Source organism: Aotus nancymaae, unplaced genomic scaffold, assembly GCF_030222135.1.
Source record: "Aotus nancymaae isolate 86718 unplaced genomic scaffold, 86718_ANA_hifiasm-v0.15.2.pri h1tg000007l, whole genome shotgun sequence".
NCBI classification, from domain to species: Eukaryota; Metazoa; Chordata; class Mammalia; order Primates; family Aotidae; genus Aotus; species Aotus nancymaae.
Window position 1 is genome coordinate 15,319,602 of NW_026988418.1, and position 24,216 is coordinate 15,343,817.

Below are 24,216 nucleotides of genomic sequence, written 5' to 3' on the forward strand. Positions count from 1 at the left end.
CCTTCTTTTGACCATCAGATTGTTGAATCCTAGGGTTAAAAGAAAACCTTAGAAGTTATTCAATGCTGCTTTGCAGACGCCGCCGCCTGGGACCTTGTAGCATCAGCCATGGTCAATCCTACCGTGTTCTTCGACATTGCCGTCGATGGCGAGCCCTTGGGACGCGTCTCCTTCGAGCTGTTTGCAGACAAGGTTCCAAAGACAGCAGAAAACTTTCGTGCTCTGAGCACTGGAGAGAAAGGATTTGGTTATAAGGGTTCCTGCTTTCACAGAATTATTCCAGGGTTTATGTGTCAGGGTGGTGACTTCACACGCCATAATGGCACTGGTGGCAAGTCCATCTACGGGGAGAAATTTGATGACGAGAACTTCATCCTAAAGCATACAGGTCCCGGTATCTTGTCCATGGCAAATGCTGGACCCAACACAAACGGTTCCCAGTTTTTCATCTGCACTGTCAAGACTGAGTGGTTGGATGGCAAGCATGTGGTCTTTGGCAAGGTGAAAGAAGGCATGAATATTGTGGAGGCCATGGAGCGCTTTGGGTCCAGGAATGGCAAGACCAGCAAGAAGATCACCATTGCTGACTGTGGACAACTTTAATAAGTTTGACTTGTGTTTTGTCTTCACCACCAGACCATTCCTTCTGTAGCTCAGGAGAGCACCCCTCCACCCCATTTGCTCGCAGTATCCTAAAATCTGTGCTCTCGCTGCAGTTCCCTTTGGGTCCCATGTTTTCCTTGTTCCCTTCCATGCCTAGCTGGATTGCAGAGTTGAGTTAAGTTTATGATTATGAAATAAAGACTAAATAACAATTGTCTGTCCTTGTTTGAGTTAGGGTGTTGATGTAGGCTTTATTTTAAGCAGTAATAGTCTACTTCTGAAACATCATTTGTTTGCTTGATTCTACATAGTACTTAGCTTTTGTTTTTCTGTTTTTTACTTTTCCAGACCCAGGAAGTCTCAATGTTTGTTGAGTGGAATATTGAAAATGTAGGCAGCAGCTGGGCATGGTGGCTCACGGCCTGTAATGTATTACCTGAGACAGAAGATCACTTGAGGGCAGGAGTCAAGATCAGCCTGGGCAATATGGTGACACCCTGTCTCTACAAAAAATAATTAGCCTGTCCTGGTGGTACATGCCTGTAGCCCTAGCTGATTGAGAGGGCTGACGTGAGAGGATTGCTTGAGCTCAAAGTTAAGGCTGTAGTGAGCTGCTATTATGCCACTGCACTCCAGCCTGGGTGTCAGAGTGAGACCCCATTTCGAAAGTGGGCAGAGGCAGGAAAAGCAAGGAGCCAGAAATAAGAGGTTGGACTGGTGTTCAATGAGTTTATGCATTTAGAGGTGTTCTTAAGAGTGACTAGTGTGACAAATTGAGAAATGTTAATAGTTTTTTTTTTTGTTTTGAGACAAGCTCTTGTCACTCAGGCTGGAATACAGTGGCACAATCTTGGCTCACTGCAACCTCTGCCTCCGGGTTCAAGTGATTCTCTTTTCTCAGCCTCCTGAGTAGCTGGGAATACAGGCACGCACCACTATGCCCAGCTGATTTTTGTGTTTTTAGCAGAGATGGGGTTTCATCTTGTTGGCGAGGCTGGTCTCAAATTCCTAACCTCAGCTGTGATCCTCCTGCCTCAGCCTCCCAAACTTGTTGAACCACTTCGCCCAGCCTTTTTCTGTAACAAAGCTTAAGCTTCAACAGTGCTGGTGATCTAGTCAAAGGGATAATAGCCTTTCCTTGATTGAGGACTTGACTTTTCGTGAAATTACTCAGTGCTGGCAATTAGATGTATAGGCTGAACAGTATGTCAGGACAATCTAAGCTGAGAAAACCTCTCGAATGCCCACCTTAACTGACCTCTAGGGTTTTTAACAGCAATCAAATTTGCCTATCCTAAGGGTGTCAGATTTGATGTCTTGGTGTGTTCTGTAATTTTTGTTTTATTGTCTGGCTGGTTCCTTATGTGTGAATTACTGCCACCAGCACTTGTGTGTCTCAGTCCTGTAGTCTGGTTATGTATTCCCTGAGTGACATCTTCGGTGTCTTAGTACTTTAGCTCAGTCCGGAGCACAAGGTGGAAATAAACATCAAACATCAAAAAAAAAAAAAAAAAAAAAAAAAAAAAAGAAGTTATTCAATGCATCCTCTCACTCAAAATAGGAATTCCTTCCACAACATCCTTGTATTGAGTGCTTCCAACTTGGACACCCACCACCTCACAAAGCAGCCATTCCACTGATGGACAGTTCTGATTATTAGAACATTTCTTCCTGTTGTTGAGCTGAAATCTACATACAGTAATTTCTATCCATTGATTTAATACTGTTCTCTGGAGACACAAAGAATAAATCTAATTCTTTACTCATGTGGCAGCCCTCCAAATGTTCAAATCCTTACACTTCCTTATCTCTTAGAGTTTACAAAGGTTTTTTCTTATTATCTGTTTATTCCCTGAGAAACCATGTGAGAGGACCAATATCTCTATTCCATAAAAACGGCAACTTAGGCTGGAAGAGATGAATGACAGTGAATCATGAAAAAGAGCTTAAATTAAACCAGATCTTCTGTCTCCCAAAAGACTATCCTTTTTCACAAGGCTACTTCACTGGTTTAAATCCCTTGTCACAGGGACCTTGACAACTAGCAGAACAGCCAGAGAAGAGTGAAGGGAGCTTGAAACCAGCTGAAGGAAGATGTTTAGTACTATCCCTGGGGGCGATAGTACTTCAACTATTTAAAGTGCCTAAAGACACTTATCTTTTCCTTTCTTTTAAATCTTCACTTGGTATTGATTCTGTGCCAAGCATTGGTCAGGTCCTGAAGATAACCAGATGATACAACCCGGTACTTGCTTAAAGTCTACAGTGTCTGTTACCATAGGAGGTAAACATGTATTAAGCGGGGGTTCTGAAGCAGGAGAGGCCCATTTCCACAGAGCCTTCCTAGTGCCCTTCCTTGAGGTAATGCTCTCTCTTCAGAGCTCAGCTCAGCAGAGAAGCTGAACATCCTGGAAAAGTTACATGCTCCAATTATATGCTTTCCTGGCACCATGAGCTTCTCCTTTGTACCCTTCACTCCCACTGTAATTTTATATTTATTTGTGTAATTATTTGATTAAGGTCTGTCTCCTTTGCCAAACTACCACTGCTACAAGAACAGGATGTCTGGTTTTGCTTACTATTGCCTCTCCAGTACATGGCACAGCACCTGGAACATAGAGCCAGAGTGTTCCAATAAATATTTGTTCAAAGGATAAATGTATGGGGGTGTCTGCAACAATTTGGATGGCAGCACACAGAATGTCAGATGGTCCTTTTGTAAAATCCAAACCTCACCATCTCCCTCTGTTTCCAAACCTTATCATCTCCATCTGCTGACTTCCCAAAGCCCACAAGATGGGGTCCAAGCTTCTCAGTAGATACATACCCTTCAAGATTTAGCTCAGGCTTCCCTGCTAGTTCCTTTCCTTTCATTCCTTGACTGAACCAGTGAGCTCCTGTTTTAACTACCTGTAGTTTCCCAAACACACAGCTCCTTCACACCCCTGGGCCTTTGCATATGCTGATCTTTGTCTAGAATGCCCTTGCCTTCTATAATTCACAAACATATTCAAAGGTCACATCCTCTGAAGTTTTCCCTGACCTTCTTTCCCCACAAATTCCTCCCCTGCCCTTTAAATGTTTGCCATTATATTGACACAGGATTTTTCTCGGTCCCTTTGCCAGGCTCACAGAAGGAGATGCCCCATCAACTTGGCCTGCTGGGCTGCATCTGAGGGCAAGCCTCTAGCACGAATCTTGTGCCCACCACGACTGCACATGCAGTCCCTAGTGGGAGGGGATGTGTGAGTGAGCAAGTGCAGGGTCTGGCCAGACGTTCTGAGTGCTGACATGGGAGCAGGCTCCGTGAGGGGCTTGTGACTTGACCAGGCCTGTCACCCCAAGGGGAAGGCGGCAGTGCCCAGGCAGGAGGGCCCACAGCCCCAAAGCCACAAAGGGGTGTTACAGTGTGCTAATTAGTGCTTTTAGTCCCACCATCAGCAGCCCGACAGACAGTAGCATGCTAACAGCTCAGCTCCTTGACCCACTCTAGCCCATGGCTCCAGGACTGGCTCGGGTCCTACCACTGCTTCTATCACATGAGGCGGCTGCCTTCCACTGGTGAAGGGCAGAGGCCCACAGTGAGACAGCCTCTTGGGTACCTGCATTCAGTGAGTCCCAAGCTCTTGTCCCACATCCAAGAAGAATGAGGTCACATTGACAACTATAGGGTAATAAGGGCGGAAAATTTTATTGAGTGATGAAACAGCTCTCAGTGGGGAGGGATCAGGAAGGTGGGATTTCCCACCCTCAAATCAGGTCATCTTCCTCAGTGTGGCTGAGTCTGGGGTTGTTTTAGATACAGGATAAGGGAGGGGTGGGCCATGAGTAGTATTAGAAAAGGCCACATTCAATTGGTTAAAAAGCATTATTCAGAAAGAACCAACAGGGAAAGGGTGGGCAAACAGGAACATAAGTTTTCACTCTGGGTCACGGGTTTCATCTGGAACCAGCAGCAGTCCAGGCTGTTTTGGGCTTGAAGGTGGGGTTTCACCAGGGACCTGCCCCTATCTGCCTGGCATTTGTCTGCCTCCTGCTGCTATCAATATCACTGCACATGTCACATTTATTATAGTTACTGGTTTGTTTTTCTGTCTCCTCTTTCAGGCTACGAGCACCCTAAGATCAAGTCATATTTAGCTAAATCTAGGCCCTCAACTATAGCACCTGGCACATAGTAGGAACTTATAAGAATGCTAGCAAATGAAACTCAAGGGCTGACTGTGCTGAGATGGGAAAACTCGTTTAGAACTTCAGGATTGGTTGGAATAGGGTCTGTGAGCTCATCCATACCAACTCCTTTTTCTGGGCACTTCTCATGTCATAGACAAAGAGAGAGAGGCCCAGAGCAGTGACAACTTGAGAGGTCACACAAAGAGTGAGAGGTAATCTCTGGGGTCTTCATCCCTGGGCCCTGCCCTGTTGCCTCCAGCCAGACTCCTCTCTCTCCCCATCTTCAATCCAGGTAAGATTAGGGAGTGGGAATGATGAGCACCAGGGAGGCAAGTAATGAGAGCTTTCAAGCTAGCTCTCCCCCATGCCCTACCCTCTGACCCATAGCTGCTCAGCTCCAAGCATTTTGTTTTTCTTCAGCAGCTGGGAGCTGAGACATTATGTCCCACAGGAATGGAAGGAACTTGGAAGGGGAGAGCTCTTTAGGAAGGAGAGAGCAGTTCAATGGAGCTTGTGAGACACAGAGGACTGAAAGTGGTAAAAATGGTCCTTTGGAGCTAGCTTAATACTACACCTATCTGTTCTCAGCCATATAGACCACATTATAGGGCATCCTACAGTTTACAAGTACTTTCATTACATCATCTCACTGGAGTTTAACAATGATGCTGTGATGCAGGCTTTTTTTTTTTTTAACAGTTTCAACTTTTGTTTTAGGTTGTGGGGGTACATGTATAGGTTTGTTACATGGGTATATTGTATGATGCTAGGTTTGGGGTATGACTAATCCCATTACCGAGGTAATGAGCATAGTATCCAATAGGCAGTTTTGCAGCCCTCACCCTCAATGCAGACTTTTTAGAGCCAGAAGAAATCAAGCTTCGAGCTCATCCAGTCTGATTTCTTTCTTTTACAGACAGAAAAACTGAGACCTAGACACTCAGTGACTTTCACAAGGCCACACAGCTACTTATTTTTAGGCTCAATTAGGATTCAAATTCAAATATTCTGACTCCACATCCAGTGCTCTTTCCAGCCCACCATGTATCATTGTTACTACTGATTAACAGGTAATAAAATTAGAATCAGCCAAGTTCAGTAGCTTATGCCTGCAATCCCAGCTAAGGTGGGAGAATTGCTTGAGCCCAGGAGTTGGAGACCAGCCTGGGCAACAAAGTGAGATCACATTTCTACAAAAAAATCAAAAAATTATCCAGGCATGGTGGCCTATGCCTGTGGTCCCTCAGCTACTCAGGAGCCTGAAATGGAAGGATCACTTGAGCCAAGGAGATGGAGGCTGCAGTGAGCCATGAACATCCCACTGCACTCCAGCCTGGATGACAGAGCAGGACCATGTCTCAAAAAAATAAATAAACTAGAGTCCAAGGACACATAGGTAGCAACTGGTTAGGTCCTCAAGGGCAGAAGGTAGGAAAGAAGTCACTGGAATCCAGGACTAAAGGATTCTAAAGCACCTCCCTGCCCTCTGTAATCCTATCTAACCTTTGAGGTCCAAGTCAAGTACACGTATTTTAGGAAGCTCTTCAGGATCGTGTCAAAATTCATCACCATTACTTCTGGCCTTCCACAGAATATACTTGGACCTTTATCTTAGTGACAGCAGAGCACAGACCATTAAAGATAGAAAGCCCTTATGAGAGTAATTAATTCCACATATATTTACTGATCTTAGCCCATGCCATGTATGATCCCTGCCCTCAGAACACTCACAGACTAGTGGGGACACAAGTGATGAATCCTATGAGAGGTATACACAGTGTCAACTCCTTCATTTTACAGTGGGGAAACAGGACCCCAGAGAGATAAATGCCCTGTATTCTTATTTTTGGCATTGATCTCTCACACAAAGCCCTCAAAGACTCTAAACTCAAAAACTCTCATGGATATGGCTATTGATTTCCACGATTTCCACCAAGACATAGGCACTACTTTTCACTTCAAGTAGATTAACTGAAGGTCATAGGGCTTCCTTGAGTTGTTCCTCAATGTATGTGGCATATCTTAGGTATTCAATAAATATTTTTTAACAAATGGATCATAGCACCTATACCAGGAATTCGCTTCCACTCTCACCTATATCTCTCATTTAGGCTGTGCCTTGTTGTTTCTGTACCCTCAGTATCTAGAGCAAACTTGGCACCTGGAAAATATTCTCAAAATACTGAAAGAACAAAGGAATGAATAAATGAAAGAAGGGTGGATAATATAATCTCTTTATTGCCCTAAATTAAAAACATGATATCACCCCCAAACACACCCCTTTTCTCAAAACTCCCTCTTTCCTCAGCTTCTGTGAAGTCTCTCTTCCCTGTTCTCTCCCTTCAGCTCTGCTGGCTCCTGCTGTTTCTCCTACACTGGCTCCTTATCCTCCCCTGGGCCCTCACTTTCAAGTTTCAGATGGAAATTTCCAACTGTCTGCTGGGCATCTCCACTTAGTCTGAAACTGTTCAACATGTATATGGTTGACTATTAATTATGACCTATCACTCTTTTTGCCTCCAAATTGACATCAGCACCATTCACAGCAATCTGAGAAGTCTCTCTGGGGAATTTACTTCATATGCCACCTGCTGTACCCTTTATATGACTCACCCAACTCCCCTTGAAGACAGGAAAATGTGGGGAGAGAAGCGAGGTAGGAGAGAGCCAGGAGGAAAAAGAGAAGCACGAAACAAGATTATACTCAATACATCCCTAGGTCACAGCAAGTAAAAGGAAATGAAGAGAGTCAGGCCTTGTGTTGAGAAATTGCAGGTGATAAAAGTAGGACTCTTGTCAAAAGACAATTCACAAGGTAGGCCAGGCACGGTGGCTCGCTCCCGTAATCCCAGCATTTTGGGAGGCTGAGGCAGGTGGATCACCTGAGGTCAGAAGTTCAAGACCAGCCTGACCAACATGGTAAAACCTTGTCTCTACTAAAAATACAAAAAATAGGTGGGTGCAGTGGTGCACGCCTGTACTCCTAGCGTCTCAGGAGTCTGAGGCAAGAGAATTGCTTGAACCTGGGAGGCAGAGGTTAGAGTGAGCCAAGATCCTGCCACTGCACTCCAGCCTGGGTGACAGAGGGAGACACCATTTCAAAACAAAAACAAAAACAAAAACTAATGGTTAATAAATATATAGATGATTTGTTCAATAAATAATCAAAGAAATGCAACTGAAATTATGAGATACCTTTTTTAACCCATTGAATTAGCTAAACTAAAATTAAAATAACATTCAATGTTCACAAAGGTAAAGTAAAATAGGAATTTTACTACTGAGAATCTGTCTAAAGGAAATCATCTGAAACTCAGGAAAAGTTTGACACACAGAGATGATCACTGCAACATTATTCATAACAGCTCCAAACTGGAAAGTAGTTAAATGTAAAACAATGGGGGAAACTAAGCTTTGAGAGGCCAGAGATTGGGCCTCACTCTTTTACCACTGTTGAGAGTGCCTGACACACAGTAAGTGCAACAAATATTGCTGAATGAATGAATGGATATGGTTCGTATTTCATATAAAGTACAGTGAAATCATTAAAAACATATAAAGATTTTCTAACAATGTTAACTATGCTTATGTTATAATGTTAAGTTTAATAAAATTGAATATATAATCTGACCTCAACTATGTTAAAAATTCATAGAAAAGAAACTGGAAAGGAATCAACTCAAATATCAGTAACATTTTCTTCTTTATGCTTGGCTGTAATTTCAAAATATGTTTTAAATAACTTGTATAATTAAGAAAAATACTAAATCCTTAGAAAGCACTGGTAGTTGCTATTCTTCTTATTATTATTACCAGTCCAGGGAGAAGGAAGTATAGGAAAAACATGTGAACCAACCATGAAGTTGATCATCGTTGTAGCTGGAGGATGGAATTCATGTACTACTTATTCTCCCTACTTGAGTGTGTGCTTGAAATTTTCCATAATAAAATAGCTTAAAAAAATAAAAGAGCCTGAAACAGCACAGCATCTGGGGAAAAGGCAAGCAGTTCCATTTTCACTGGTTTGTAAAACACCGTATTTCATAGATTCTAAGATGTTTACGCTTTTACATTTTAGCATCTTTAAAAAAGGATGTATCTTACAATTGACAGCATCTTAGATTCTTAGAAACATAGTACTTAAAGTAGTAGACAGGAGAGGAAGTAGGAAGGGAGGCTATAGCTAGATCATGGAGGTCTTGAATGCCAGGTCAAGGTGCTTGGATGTTGTCCTGAAGAGAACAGAAAGCCACTGAGGGGTTTAGTGTGCCCAACATAGGGCCTATGCCCTGGAGGACATTCATGCGTTAAATGAGCATAATTCAATGGGTTAAAAAAAGGTATCTTATAATTTCAGTTGCTAAATAGTAAGGCCATTGAGGATCAGGTCACCGCTGCTTATGCCAAAGGCTAAGGGACACTGACCTTTGTGGGTGAAGTTTGAGGCCTTGCCCTCCCTCTCATTCTTGTCATCTCATGAGTTTCAGTTCTTTCCAGTTTTGAAGGACAGTATCATTGGGTTGTATATTAAGGTGATTTTTCTCCCTCTGATCTCCCACATTACTTCTATTTTCCTGAAAGTAATAAATATTTCCCAAAACCTGAGCCAACACCATAGCTGATATGAATATCCACAGCCCCTGGGTTCCACAGCACCCTCTGACATCACATTCCAAAGCCAAAACCTTGGCTTGGCTTTTTTTTTTTTTTTTTTTTTTTTTTTCTTTTTTGAGACAGAGTCTCTGTCACCCAGGCTGGAATATAGTGGAGCAATCTCAGCTCACTGCAACCTCTGCCTCCCAGGTTCAAGCGATTCTCCTGCCTCAGCCTCCTGAGTAGCTAGGATTACAGACATGTGTCACCATACCCGGCTAATTTCTGTGTTTTTAATAGAGACAGGGTTTTACCATGTTGGCCAGGCTGGTCTCAAACTCCCAACCTCAAGTGATCTGCCAGCCTCAGCCTCCCCAGGGACCTATTTCTGAACTCATTTCCAAATGGAGACACAAGGAGTTAACATATACAGGGCAGGCAACAAGAGTTCAGAGACTTAACTACAAAGAGAAATCAGGAGTCCAGGATCCCCATCCCACCCTGGGCTGTGTTTTCCCTCTGTTGTCATAGCTGCTTTCTTTCAGGAGTTGGCCCAAGTCACCATAGCAGACGAGTCCCCTGAGGATCATTTGCATACAGGTGGCAGAGTGTTCTAAAAATAGAATCAGCATTCATCTCCACAAAGCAAATACCTTGAAATTTATTTACAAGAGACAGGGGACAAGCATCTGAGGAGGGAGGAGGAAACTGTTAGAGGCAGCATGACAATGAATGGTAAGGGAGCCACACAGCTGAGGCTGGGAGGCAGGAGGGCTGGGTATGGTTTAATCCTACCACTAACTAGCTTTGTGCGCTTGTTAACAGTGTGCACCCTGGGTCTTGGATTCTCCTCTTTAAACAGGGTTACTAGACTCGATTTTTTTTTAGGGCCCCTTCTAGCTCTAAGGAGTCAGGATAAATAGTAATAATTATTATAATCAAATAATAATTGTTAATGTGAATTGAGTACTAAGTGTCAAGCCCTGTGACAAGCGCTTTTCATGAACCACTTCATCAATCTTCACAACCAGCTCTTTGAAGTTAAACAAAGAAACTGAAGCACAGAGAGGTTAAGTACTTGCCCAAGTCAGCAAATGTCAGAGCTGGGAGTTTAACCCCCATGTTATACTGCCTGCTAGGATGCTAAACTTATCCCTCCTTTTCTAACCTAACAATTTTACTGCTTTCAGCTCTTGCCACCCCTCTCCATTCTTTTCTCCTCAGGTTCTGACCACCCTGGACAACTTCATAGGCCCCAAACATTGTGTTCCTCTAAGTCTTGGTGCCTTGCTCATGCTGTACCCTCTGCCTGGAACAGTCTTTTCCCCTTCCCTGCCAACCCAGTTGCTAATTACCATTGCAATTCAGCTCAAATGCTTCCTCCTGTATGACTTGCATTTCCTCCAATACCCACAGGCAGAAATAACGACTGGCTGCCATTTGTTTAGACGGGCTGTGCAGGCACTGTGCTAATTCTTACAACTTACTGAGCGAGGTTTCATTTTCATGCTTATTTTACAGACGAAGCAATGAGATTCAGAGACTAAACACCTTGCCTGAAGCCATACAGCTGGTAAAGATCTGAACCAGATAGTGAGACTTCACAGCCTTCCTAACTTCTCTTCTATCTTCTCTCCAGTGAAACTGTGTATATGAATTGCCAAGATGCTTGTCTTTCCACCAAACTATAAAATCTTCTAGTGGTTTTTATAACTCTATATAAACTCTTTTAGTGGTTTTATTTGTTTGTTTCTGAGTATTCAAATGAACTGCTGGGGGATAATCTGTAGCAGCATAACAAGGAAAAATTAGGCTAGAGTTAGGATCAAACTAGGAGGAAAGAAAAAAAGGTGAAGGCCCTCACTCTGTCGATCTTTCCCTGCCACTTTAAGTCCCTTTGGGAATGAGACAAAAATATATTTTAAAAATATTCCCTGCACCTTGGCACCCACTTCTGTCCTCATCACATCCTTCAAAAAGCCTCTTAAAATTACCCTCATTCTCATCCTCCCCTTAATTTTAGTGTCCCTTCAGCACTTATGTGTCATTTAATTAAACACTGTAAGCACTTAATGAACAGAGTGGCAGCAGAAAGAGTATGGATTTTGGGGTCAAGCAAATGCTAGCTTTGCCACTTCTTGGCATGTGATCTTGGACCAGTTGCCGTCTTTGACTTTCTAAGCTGTAGATCTGTTAGCTGCAAAACGGGTTTGATAATAATATCCTTTTCTCGGTATTGTTGGGAGGATAAGTAAGTGTTGTGACAGTGCCTTGGTAACTGTAAAGCTCTGTATAAACAGTCGTGCTCATTTAATTTACTGCTTGCCCTCAATAATCTGCTGTTCCCCTGGTGTCAACACCCAGAATGGGCTTCCGATTCCTGGTGAGCTGGAGCTGTAGGAAAGTGAGAAGAGGGAGGGGCCCAACAAAGCAGGGCAGGGAACCACCTGAGCACACTTCCGCTGGAAGGAAATTAAAGGGCTAATTAAGCCTCTGTTGGTGGTAAATTTCCAAGCCAGCCTTTGGGCTCAATCAGTTGACACAGCAACATACCAGTGGGGGAGGCCGGTATCCTGAGAGGATGTTTTCTCTCCTCACAAAATGGCAGCCTGAAACACAGGCTCCAATCTCAGAATCGCCACCGATTTTCTCCGTCTTCCCCTTCTCTTCTCTCTAACCTTCCTTATTTCTTCCTCCTCATGTTCTAGTTGAGGAACCTGAAGGGATCAGCTGGGGACAGAGGAGTCTGGGATGTCTTGGGATGGCTACTTGATTGTTCACTGAGATTAGGTCTCACTTTTTATATGAAGAAGTGGGGTCCAGCGGGAAGAGCCCAGGCAAGGGAATGAGTCCCAAAAGTCTGCATTCAGGTCCCACTTAGCCCACTTAACAGCTCTAATAAAGTGCAACACTCTACCCATCTGGGCCTCAGTTTTCTCAAGTGTATAATGAGTATGGCAAGACCTCCTCTTGTGATCAAATGAGATCTTGTATGTATCAGATGATCTGACTGGACTGGTGTCCACAGAGGTGCTGAGAGGAAAGCTGGTAAGAAAGTGGCATACTCGTTCTAGAGAGACTATCCCCAGAGGGGCAGAACCGATAGGGGTGGGGGTGGCACAAAACTTGATCCGAGGCCAAGAGACAGATCAGGCACTGCAAGTGTGGAGAGAAGAGATGGCCTCAACTTTGAGAGGTATACAGCCTTAGCTTGAGCACTCACTTTCATGTTGCCAATCTTTATTAAACCCTTACTATTTGCAAGGCCTTGTGCCTGGTGCTGGAGCTGTAGACATGAGTCAGACTTGGCCCCTGCCCTCAGGGAGCTTGCAGTCTGGGAGGAAGACAGGTAAGTTCCAGATACATGCAATACTGCTGGTTAGAATGGAAAGTTAAGGAGGGTCCTTAACCGCCACTGAGTTGGGGGCAGGTGGGTCAGCAAAGATTTCCCAGAAGAGATGATACTTGAACTGTCTTTAAAATCAAATGGGAGTTTGCTGATAGAAAATAGGGGAGGAGGCCTGGTGCAGTGGCTCATGCCTATAATCTCAGCACTTTAGGAGGCCTAGGCAGGAGGATCACTTGAGCACAGGAGTTTAAGATAGCCTGGGCAAAAAAGTAAGACCCCATTTCTATTAAAAAAAAAAAATTAGTCGGGTGTAGTGGCACATACCTGTGGTCCCAGCCACTCTGGAGGCTGAGGTAGGAGGATGGCTTGAGCCCAGGAGGTCAAGGCTTCAGTGAGCCATGTTCAAACCACTGCACTGAAGCCTGGGTGAGAGAGGAAGACCCTATTCCAAAAAAAAAAAAAGGAAGAGAAACAAAAAGGAAATGGGGAGGGGAGAATCTCTAGAGAGTAGGAAAAAACCTGGGCAAAGCAAGGAGCGGAAAAAGTGCATCCTGACTCCCAGGCCAGAAGAGCATAAGGAGACATGGCAATTTAAGTCAGTTGTGTTCTAGATGGGATCCCAGAACAGAAAAGGAGTATTGGGTAAAATCTAAGGAAAGTGGAATAAACTAGGGACGTCAGCTAATAATAATATGTTGATATTGGTTAATTATAACAAATGTACCATACTAATGTAAGATGGTAATAACAGCGAAAACCAGGTGTGGGGTCAATAGGAACTCTCCGTACTATCTTCACAATTCTTCTGTAAATCTGAAACTGTTCTAAAAAATAAAGGTTTTTTTTTTTTTTTTAACTGCATCCTGTGTTTGGGTTGGGGGTTTAGAGTACATGTGGGTAGTGCATGGACTGCCTGAAGGGTGAAGATGGGGCTAGGGAGGCAGAAAGGGCCAGAATATATGGAGGGGGATGCAGAGGAGACCCCCTGGGTTTTAGGTTCTGGAGTGACAGCAATTATGGAGGGCAAGCCTGGGGGCAGGGAACACTACCCAGGCAGCTGCAGTCCAAGAGGGAGAACAGGAATCTGAGGTAGTAAAGGGCAAACAGGAGAGCCAGGCTCACAGTCCGCCCTCAATATATGTTTATGGGACAAAACTGACCAGGGGATACATTCAAGAGGAATTTGGGAAAGAGAATAAATATTTATCATGAACAACCAGATGAGTAGGACAAGAGCAGAGAGGGGTAAAAGATGACCCACAGTTTTGAGCTGGGGCAATGGCGGGGCACTCAAAAGAGGGGGCACAGTATCCCCTGGGACCTTCCCTCTCAGCCATCTGGGCCTCAGTGCAGAGCCCCTACGTCATTAGCACAGAGTTAACAGACTTCACAGAGGAAGGTGAGAAACACAGGAGCACAGACAGGATAAGAGTTTCCAGCTGTCGCCTGGCAACCTAAGGTGTGGAGCAATGGTGTTGGGCAATGGTGTGGAGGAAGCAGGATTCTGTAGAAGGAAGGGATTATAAATCCTCAGTTGAATGGCCTCCCCTATCCCAGCTCTGTCCTTAGCAACACATCAGGCAGGTTCCAAGCAAGCTAGGAGAATCTCCAGCCTTAGATGACAACTGGACGTCTTCAGGGGCAGAGCACTGCTGCTTTCTCCATCCACTGAAAATGGGAGTAAAAGGGCCACAACTCACAACTAATTTCTCTGTTGATGACTCCACCTTGTAAGTCCTGTGGCTCACAATCTTAAAGTGGCCATCGTAGAACACAATCTAAGATCAGTCACTGTAGTACAGCATAATAGAACACTCATAAACTAATCCGGGCTCTCCCCATCAGTTGATGACTTTGGGTAAGTTTATTGAGCACCTAATATGTTACAGACACCATGCTAGGTCCTTTCCCTTTACTGTCTCTGTAAGGCCAGTGGCCTGGCGGGAGCTTGGACACGCCCACCCCCCTCCCCACCTAGAAACCACGTCACCACTCCAAGCCCACTTTTCCACTCAGCAGGCAAATCTGCACTCGGCACTAGCCTCTGCACTCAGCACCTAGCCGACCGTTGAAAAACCCTGCCAAAATTTAAAAGAAGCCCCCCCAGAACCTGCCCAATAGCATTTTGCCCCATCCAGGTCCCACTCCCCCTGGGCAGCCCGCTCACTGGAAATCCCGCCTACCTGCCAATGGCAGCTTGCCCCCACCCACGTCCTGCTTCCCCACAACTAATCAAAACGCCTCCACTCCCTATAAAACCCCACGCCCAAGAGGCATCAAGCGCGAGTTCTCCGGCCTCTCCTGTTGGATGCAGAACCTCACCCAGGAGCTGATTAAATTTCTTCATTTCAATACCTGGCCTCAATTGCCTCATTTGAACCTTGCTTGCTTCATTTAAACCTTACAGTCTCATTCAATCTTTACTACAATACTAAGAAGTAAGCATTAATATTCTTGTATTTTACAGCTAAGGAAACAGAGGTTCGAAGACATTACTTATCACACTGCTGGTGTCATGTGCTCATTCCACTTACAGCACTGCTGAAGTAACCAAGCCCCCAATCACTCCTCTCACCCTGTGCCAGAACATGCAGCAGCTTCTTCAGAGACCACTACATTCAGTGCCAAGTCACTTAATTACATACCTATACACCGGTGTTGCTCAACCTTGGATGCCCTTTAGACTGCCCTGTGAAGTTGTAGTGGGACAGAGAGAGGGGAAGGCTGGTAGAAAAGGAGGGGAGCTGGAAGCTAAAACGTGATAGTTTGCAACAGATAATACTTCCCTTTCTGAGAGTGTTTGCTTGGAGGTTCTGATTTTTAGCTGTGACGTTGTCTCTCAACAACCTGTGAGGTCCCTGAGGTATCACAGGGCGGTGGAAAGAGTGGGGAGGGCAGTTTGGTGTAAAAAGAACACTCTGGTGACAAACATTCCTAATTTTGAGTCCCAGATATGCTATTTTCCAGGCTTGGTAAAATTTGATCAAGTCCCTTAACTTCTCTGAGTCTCAGTTTCCTCTTCTGTTCTGGGCACCATTACTGTGATAATTATAAGGAAAATACTGCAAGTAAAGCACCTGTAAAGTATATAATTGCTGCCCAAAACATTATAATTCTTAACGTTTTCACCATTTACAGAGTGGTTTACTTATATGAAGATACAACAAGGGAAGGAGGGGGGCAGGGCATGGAGCATACATGGGTTTTGAAGCCAGACAGACCTTTATTTTTATTTTTATTTTTAGACATTCTCGCTCTGTCATCCAGGCTGGAGTGCGGTGGTGCGATCTCGGCTCACTGCAACCTCTGCCTCCTGGACTTAAGCGATTCTCCTGCCTCAGCCTCCCAAGAAGCTGGGACTACAGGCATCAGCCACTACACCCTGCTAATTTTTTTTTACATTTTTAGTAGAGACAGCGTTTCACCATGTTGGCCAGGCTGGTATTGAACCTCTGACCTCAAATGATCCACCTGCCTTGGCCTCCCTAAGTGCTGGGATTACAGGCATGAGCCACCACACCTGGCCTGAAGCCAGATAGACCCTGATTCAAATCTGTACTCTACCACTTACTATTTGTGTGAACTTGAGAAAGCCACCTAATTCCTCTGGACCTCAGTTTACTTCTCTGTAAAATGGGGATAATAACAGCACCTAGTCCACAGGGTTAGTGCGAGGATGAAATCAGTTCATAAAAGCACTGAGCACAGTACTGGTATGAAAGCCACTGCACTGTCAGCTCACATTGGCCTTGTGGGAGATAGCATTAACCCACTTACAGGTAAAGTTCTAAATGAAATCTGTTGTTCATTGCCACAATTATTGATGTGTGAAGTCAAAAGGGATGCCAGGCATTCAGAATAAGAACAGCACCTTGGCCAGACTCTGGGCCTCTAAATGCAGGGATCAAAAGGAAGCAGGGATCCTCCCACACATACCACACAACCACTGTCTGTCCTGGAGCCACCTATCTGCTTTACAATTTGTTTAGTATTCTCTTTATCCCTCTGTTCATGTCAATTATGGCAAGAAGCCCATCCAAAGCCATCCCTGATCACTGGACTCCAATTGCCATATAGCTCGGTATATCATCTTTTCTAACACTATCTCCTCTCCTCCCCACTGAAACCTTTCCCTGAATCTTCTGAAATTCGCAGTCAGTCATCAGAAAAATCTATTTTCGCTCAGCCTCTCATCAGAATGTTTCCTTTACCTCCTTGCTGTAATCGAAACCCGGCTCTCCCTGAGGACATGGCTTCTCCTAAGCCTCTAAATTGTGGGTCGCTTCCTCTCTCATCATGCTTGAATCACTGGGCCTGCAGGTAGGATAGATGTTGCTTCTCACCCCTGTTTTCATATCACTGTCTTTCCCTCCTTCAAAACACAAAACAAAACACCTCCAGCTTTCAATATCATGAGATTATAACACCCACTTAGCAGTCTCCTGGCCAGTCAACAGCTCTTGGTTCACTGTTACTCTTTCCATAATTCTTGGTGATTTTAATATCCACATAGATGAGCCTTCCATCACCTTGGACTCTCATTTCCTTGAATGCTTCTCCTCCAGTGATACTGATCTCTGACGCTACCTCAGTCACTCACTCTTACAGTCATATCCTGGACCTTATCATTGCCAATAGTAATTTCAAGCCTCCCATACTCAGATCACTGTGCTCTTTCTAGCTCACTTCTCGTAGATTCCCAGCATCAACAGTCTTCATTCCCTACCATCTTTTCACTTTCCTTCATCCCTTGTGCTGTTACCTCCCTCTCAGCCCAACTTGAATTCTATGGTCAATCATGACAACAGCCTCCCTGCACATGCCCCTGACTCCCCAGGCCCTCTTGCTTTGTGATACTCAGCAAACCCACACTTTCGTTAAAGTCAACTCTCTGCCAGCCAGGCATAGTGGCTCACATCTGTAATCCCAGCACTTTGGGAGGCCGAGGCGGGCAGATCACGAGGTCAAGAGATCAAGACCATCCTGGCCAACATGGTGAAACCCCGTCTCTACTAAAAATACAAAAAAATTTAGCTGGGTGTGGCGGTGCGTGCCTATAGTCCCAGCTACTCGGGAGGCCAAGGCAGGAGAATTGCTTGAAACTGGAAAACAGAATTTGCAGTGAGCCGGAATCAGGCCACTGAACTCTGGCCTGGCAATAGAGCAAGACTCCGTCTAAAAAAAAGAAAAGAAAAGAAAAAAGAAAAAAAGTCAACTCTCTGCCTATTCTAAGCCTGTATCCTCAGAGCAATTATGGCTGGAGAAAAACACACAACCATATTTCAAATTCATGAGCTGATGAATTTAAATTTATGATCACTAATTTCAAGTGAAGCCTTAATGGTAATCAGCAATCAAATTACATTTCCCCAGTCTGTTCACTCTCCCACCTTCCTAGATGACATTCTCCTCTCTCATTGATTCTCAACTTCCTCCCCGCTCCTCACTCTCCACTGATGACCTTGCTTTATCAGAAAATTGTACTCAAGAGAACTCAAATTGCACCTGTACCCAAACCCTCTTCTTTCTCCTCTGGGAATGTAGGTGCACAGTCTGTGCTCCTAGCAAGGACTAACCTCTGCATGTGATTATATCCCCTCTCCCCAATTCAAGGATATTGTCCCAGCAGTTCTCCTATCTTTCCAAATTATCAGCTTTGTATTTTTGTTTCTTTATTGGCTTGGTTTGTTGATCTCTATTCAATTGTTCTATATGCTACTACTTCTCCCAACTTAAAAAACAAAAACGTCTTCCGATTCCCTTCCCTACTGGCACCCCAATTGTCTCCTTTTCTTTTCTTTTTCTTTTTTTTCTTTTCTTTTTTTTTTTTTTGAGACAGAGTCTTGCTCTGTCACCAGGCACCAGGCTGGAATGCAGTGGCGTGATCTTGGCTCACTGCAACCTCCGCCTCCCGGGTTCAAGCAATTCTCCTGCCTCAGCCTCCCTAGTAGCTGGGACTACAGGTGCACACCACCAAGCCCAGCTAATTTTGTATTTTTAGTAGAGACGGGGTTTCGCCGGGTTGGCCAGGATGGTCTCAATCTCTTGACCTCATGGTCAGCCCGCCTCAGCCTCCCAAAATGCTGGGATTACAGGCATGAGCCACCACGCCCAGCCGTCTCCTTTTCTTTAGAGCAAAAGTCCTTGAAAGTGCTATGTTGGGCAGAGCATGGTGGCTCATGCCTCCCAGCACTTTGGGAGGCCAAGGTGGGTGGATCACAAGGTCAGGAGATCGAGACCATCCTGGCTAACAGGGTGAAACCCCACCTCTACTAAAAATACAAAAAATTAGCCAGGCATGGTGGCATGTGCCTATAGTCCCAGCTACTCGGAAGTCTGAGGCAGAAGAATCATTTGAACCCAGGAGACAGAGGTTGCAGTGAGCCGAGATTGCGCCACTGCACTCCAGCCTGGGCAACAGAGCAAGACTCCGTCTCAAAAACAAAAAAAAAAAAAAAGAAAAGGAAAAGAAAGTGCTATGTCATACTTGGTGTCTCCAATTTTTACCAGGCTTTCACCCCTCCTACTCCACCAAAACAACTTGTATCAAGGTTACCAATGTACTCCATGTTGCTAAATACAGCAATCTTCAGTTCCCATATTCATAAACTAGCAGCCATATTTGACACAGTTGATCTCTCTTTCCTCTGAAAAACCATCTTAACTTGGCTGCCAGGACACCACATCTTCCCATTTCAGTTGCTCTTTTTCAACAGCCTAGGCTGTTGTCATGATTGACCACAGAATTCAAGTTGGGCCGAGAGGGAGGTAGTGACACAGGGATGAAGGACAGTAAAAAGATGGTAGGGAATGAAGACTGTTGATGCTAGGAATCTACAAGGAGTGAGCTGGAAACACTTTGGTGTTGGAATGTCTCCGGGCTCAGTCTGTGAACCTTTTCTTCTCCCTGCCTTCACTCTCTCCCTTGTTGATCTTATTTGGCCTCATCATTTAAAATACTACTTGCTAATGTATACATGCAGACTCATATATCCAACTGCTTATTCTATATCTCTACTTGGTTATCTAATGGGCATCTCCAACTTAGCATAACCAAATGAATCCCCAGCTATCTCCCTAAATCCTGTTCTTCCTGCAGTCATCCCCATCTCAGTTAGAGAAATCTCCAAATTTCCAGTCGCTCAGCCCAAACGCTCAGCAACATCCTTGACTTCTCTTCTTCTTTCTCTCTCTACATCCAATTCAATACTCAATATTTTCAGCATATAGGCAAAATCTGACTAATCTCACTACCACCACTACTACCCCCCCAGTTCAAGCCACCATCATTCCCAGCCTCGATTTTTGCAAATCCTAAATGGTTCTCCCTACTTCTGCCCTTTGCTCATTATAATTTATTTTTGAAAGCGGCATAACCCTGCCTCAGAGAAATCCTGTTAAGTGTTAAGATGTAAGTCACTTGGCCAGCCACAGTAATCCCAGCACTTTCGGAGGCCAAGGCGAGCAGATCACTTGAGGCCAGGAGTTCAAGACCAGCCTGGCCAACATGGTCTCTACTAAAATACAAAAATTAGCATGGTGGCACACACTTGTAATCGCAGCTACTCAGGTGGCTGAGCATGAGAACTGCTTGAACCTGGGAGGCAGAGGTTGCAGTGAGCCAGGATTGCACCACTGCCCTTCAGCCTGGGCAACAGAGCAAAACTTTGTCTCAAAAAAGAAGAAAACAGAAAGAAAGGAAAGAAAGAAAGATGTAAGTCATTGAAATGTTAAAATGTTCTGGAATTAGTGATGATAGTTGCACAAGTTTATAAATATACTAAAAATCACCGAACTGTATACTCTTTAAAAGGGTGAATTTTATGATATATAAGTTATATGTCAATTTAAAAAAAATTATTAAATGCCATATGGTATCTTGGATTGGATCCTGCAATCATAATGAAACGTTAGTGGAAAAAACTAGTGAAATTCAAATAAAGACGGTAGTTTAGTTAATCATATTGTACCAATGTCAATATCTTAGTTTTGACAAATCTATCATGGTTATATAAAATGTTAACATTAGGCAAACTGGGCAAAGGACACATGGGAACTCTATACTATGATTGCAACTTTTCTATAAACTATTACCCAAAGATTTTAAAATGTATTAAAACAATGTAAGTTAGAGCATGTCATTCCACTGCTCAATGTTTGCAATGCATTTCAATGTGGGCGTGCCTGTTGTATATCCCTCTCTTCCCCTGCTTCACAGAGTGCCCCTTAGAGGTAGGGGTGTTGTCTCACCAATCCCTGCAGAGCCTATCACAGCCAGGCACACAAAGGGTCATTGAAAGCAATCATCTCTTGCAAATGTCATTTCTTCCACCTATAAAGCTCTTTCCCTACATTAACCTGAAAAAATTTACTCATTTGTCAAGACCTTGCAAAATGTCCCCTCCTTTATGAGGCCTGCAGTGCCTTTCCCAGGCAGAGGCAGCTGTTCCTACAACACTTTCTTCATCCTTTTATTACATCACTTGTATCATATTGTAGCTGTTTCTTTGCCCTCTCCTGACAGTGCCTGGCATATAATATGTACATGACACATGTTTACTGAATGAATACACAAATGGCTTACAGATTATTTCTTTTTCTCCCATGCCAATTTGGATGGAGGGAAAGGGGGTTGTGGCCATATATAATGTGTCTTGGAGATCCCTTGAATAGTCAGTCAGGATGGCTTGTTAATTCATTTGAAAATTACAAAGGCTGACTAAGGCTGATTTGACTTCCCATGGTCTTTGTTGTGATTTTTTAAATCAGATTAAACCTCCTCCTGCAGCTGGTTCCTACAGGCTTTGGGGAGATAAAAGTGTCAGCATGTCTCTGCAGCCACACCAGGAAACCTGCTGCCTAGAAAAATCAATTCTGATTATCATAGGAGCTGAGCACAGGATGGTGTACTCAGAAACTGTCTTCACATTCCTGGAGCCACAAGGACTTGACTTGTCAGAGCACCAGTTTCCCTGTTCAGCCTCCAGACTCTTCTGTGCTGCCAGGTGATCTCTCCACAGGTCTCCAGATTACATCCAAGACTAGATTGCACCTTCCTGAAGGTGGCAGGAGGAGCACTGGAATGTGTCAAGAGACATCACCATGAGCCCTCAGTAAAGTCCCAACTCACTATGAGCCTCAGCTTCCTCCTGTCTAAAATGAGAAACTGAGGCCAAGCACGGTGTTCCACACTTGTAATCCCAGCACTTTGGGAGGCCAAGGCAGGAGGATCACCTGAGGTCGGGAGTTCGAAACCAGCCTGGCCAACGTGGTGAAACCCTGTCTCTATTAAAAATACAAAAATTAGCCGGGCATGGTGGTGCATGTTTGTAATCCCAGCTATTAGGGAGGCTGAGGCAGGAGAATCACTTGAACCCAGGAGGCGAAGGTTGAAGTGGGCCAAGATCACACCATTGCACTCCAGCCTGGGCAATGAGCAAAACTCCACCTCAAAAAATAAATAAAACAAAATAAAATAAAATGAGAGACTGAGATGTGATGAGCTATAAATTCACAGGCTTGTTGACACCTAACAAGGTCACAGGAAATCTCAATCAGCAGTATGAACTTAAGACATGGAAACTACTTGTGTCAGAGTCTTGAAGGATGGGGAGAATTTATATCAGTTCCTTTCCTTTCCCCTTTTTCCTTTTTCCTTTCCTTCTTTTTTTGAGATAGGGTCTTGCTCTGTCAACCAGGCTGGAGTGCAGTGGCATGATTATAGCTCAAGGCAGGCTTGACCTCTCAGGCTCAAGTGATCCTCTGGCCTCAGCCTAATGAGTAGCTGGGACTACAGGCACACGCCACCACACACACACAGCTAATTTTTAAATTTTTTGTAGACACAAGTTCTCAGTATGTTGCTAGTCTCAGTCCTAAGCTCAAGTGATCCTCCTGCCTTAGCCTCCCAAAGTACTAGGATTACAGGCATAAGCCACCACACCCAGCCAGATCTTTTACATGTTATTAACAGATGCTGTTGTAGTCAGAATAATAGTCTCCCAAAGATATAATCCCTAGAATTTGTGAATATGTTACCTTACATGGCAAAAGGGATTTTGCAAATGTGATTAAATTAAGAATCTTGAAAACAGAGGATTGACCTGGAATGTCTAGGTGGGCCCATTATAATCACAAGGGTCTTTTTTTTTTTTCAGAGAGAGAGAGAGTTTCACTCTTGTTGCCTAGGCTGGAGTGCAATGGTGAGATCTTGGCTCACCGCAACCTCGGCCTCCTGGGTTCAAGTGATTCTCCTGCATCAGCCTCCCGAGTAACTGGGATTATAGGCATGTGCCACCACACCCAGCTACTTTTTTGTATTTTTAGTAGAGACAGGGTTTTACCATGTTGGCCAGGCTTGTCTCAAACTCCTGACCTCGTGATCTGCCTGCCTCAGCCTCCCAAAGTGCTGTGCTTGGATTACAGGGGTGAAACCACCTTCCTCAGCCACAAGGGTCTTTATAAGAGACAAGCAGGAGGTTCAGAGAGGTTGAAAGATGTTCCACTGCTGGCTTTGAAGATGGAAGAAGAGGACCCAAGCAAAGGGATGCAGGCAGCCTCTGGAAGCTGAAAAAGGGCCTACTAGACACTAGACAAGGCCCTACAGAGGGAACACAAACTGAAACCGGCCAACAACTTGATTTTAACCCAGTGAGACCCATCTTGGACTTCTGACCTCCAGAGCTGTGAGATAATAAGTTTGTGTTGTCTTAAGCCACTAAGTTTGTAGTAATTTTAGTGCAGCAATAGGAAACTAATACAGAAGCCCAGTAGACAGCTACCCAATCCCATATAATAATCCATTACTATACATTCTTAAATTCTAGGGAAAAGTCTCTTGGTATCCTATTTTTCTTCCTCTAATCAGAACAAGAGAACTATGGTATTCATGTTATTTCACTTTTGTACTCATAATTTCAGTCCCTTTAATTCCTGGAGAGCAGGGAATGTCACATTTATATTAATATGTCTATCCCCAGTATCTGGCACAGTAAATATTTGTTAAATGGCTGCTAAAGAGCCACAATCCTCCTTCATCCAAGTTTCTGGTATGATTACCTTTCCCACATTCCTACGCTCCCTTACATTTCACTTACTTTTATGTTACTGGCCCTAAGATACAGATCCTTGATATTCCCACATTTAATACTGACCAGCTTTAATATTTATAAGTGACTCCAAAGCCATGTTGTGACCTAACATTTCATGGAAGCTGCTGTGTGGACATAAGGCATTTGACTGATAAGCAAACCTCGCTGACTGCCCAGCACCCCATCTCACCCTGACCTTGTTCTCAGTTCCTGTTTACATGGGGAGTTATTCTCATCACTATAGAATTTAGATTCCCAGGAAATCTCCTAAGGCTCCTCCTATTTGTCCCAGTGTTCATAATTCTGTCTAACCCCCCTTTGGAACCCATGGTCATTCTTATCTATGTCTTTAATTATAGTAAGAGCTGTTGGGCAGGCGCAGTGGTTCATACCTGTAATCCCAGCACT

At 44.2% G+C, this 24,216-nt stretch overlaps 2 protein-coding genes across 2 annotated transcripts in view; one reads left to right on the forward strand and one right to left on the reverse strand.

Moving 5' to 3' along the window:
- The window catches only part of RAB3B (RAB3B, member RAS oncogene family), an 81,634-nt gene that overhangs the window by 29,205 nt on the left and 28,213 nt on the right, over window positions 1-24,216 (reverse strand). The gene's annotated exons all lie outside the window — the stretch shown is intronic.
- Window positions 70-816, forward strand: LOC135273395 (peptidyl-prolyl cis-trans isomerase A). The gene has a single exon (XM_064372343.1). The coding sequence runs from the start codon at window positions 109-111 to the stop codon at window positions 601-603; it is 495 nt and encodes a 164-aa protein (XP_064228413.1). The 5' UTR covers window positions 70-108; the 3' UTR covers window positions 604-816.

Excerpts from the sequence above, each read along its gene's own strand:
- LOC135273395 (XM_064372343.1), top strand. The coding sequence starts at position 109 with ATGGTCAATCCTACCGTGTTCTTCGACATTGCCGTCGATGGCGAGCCC.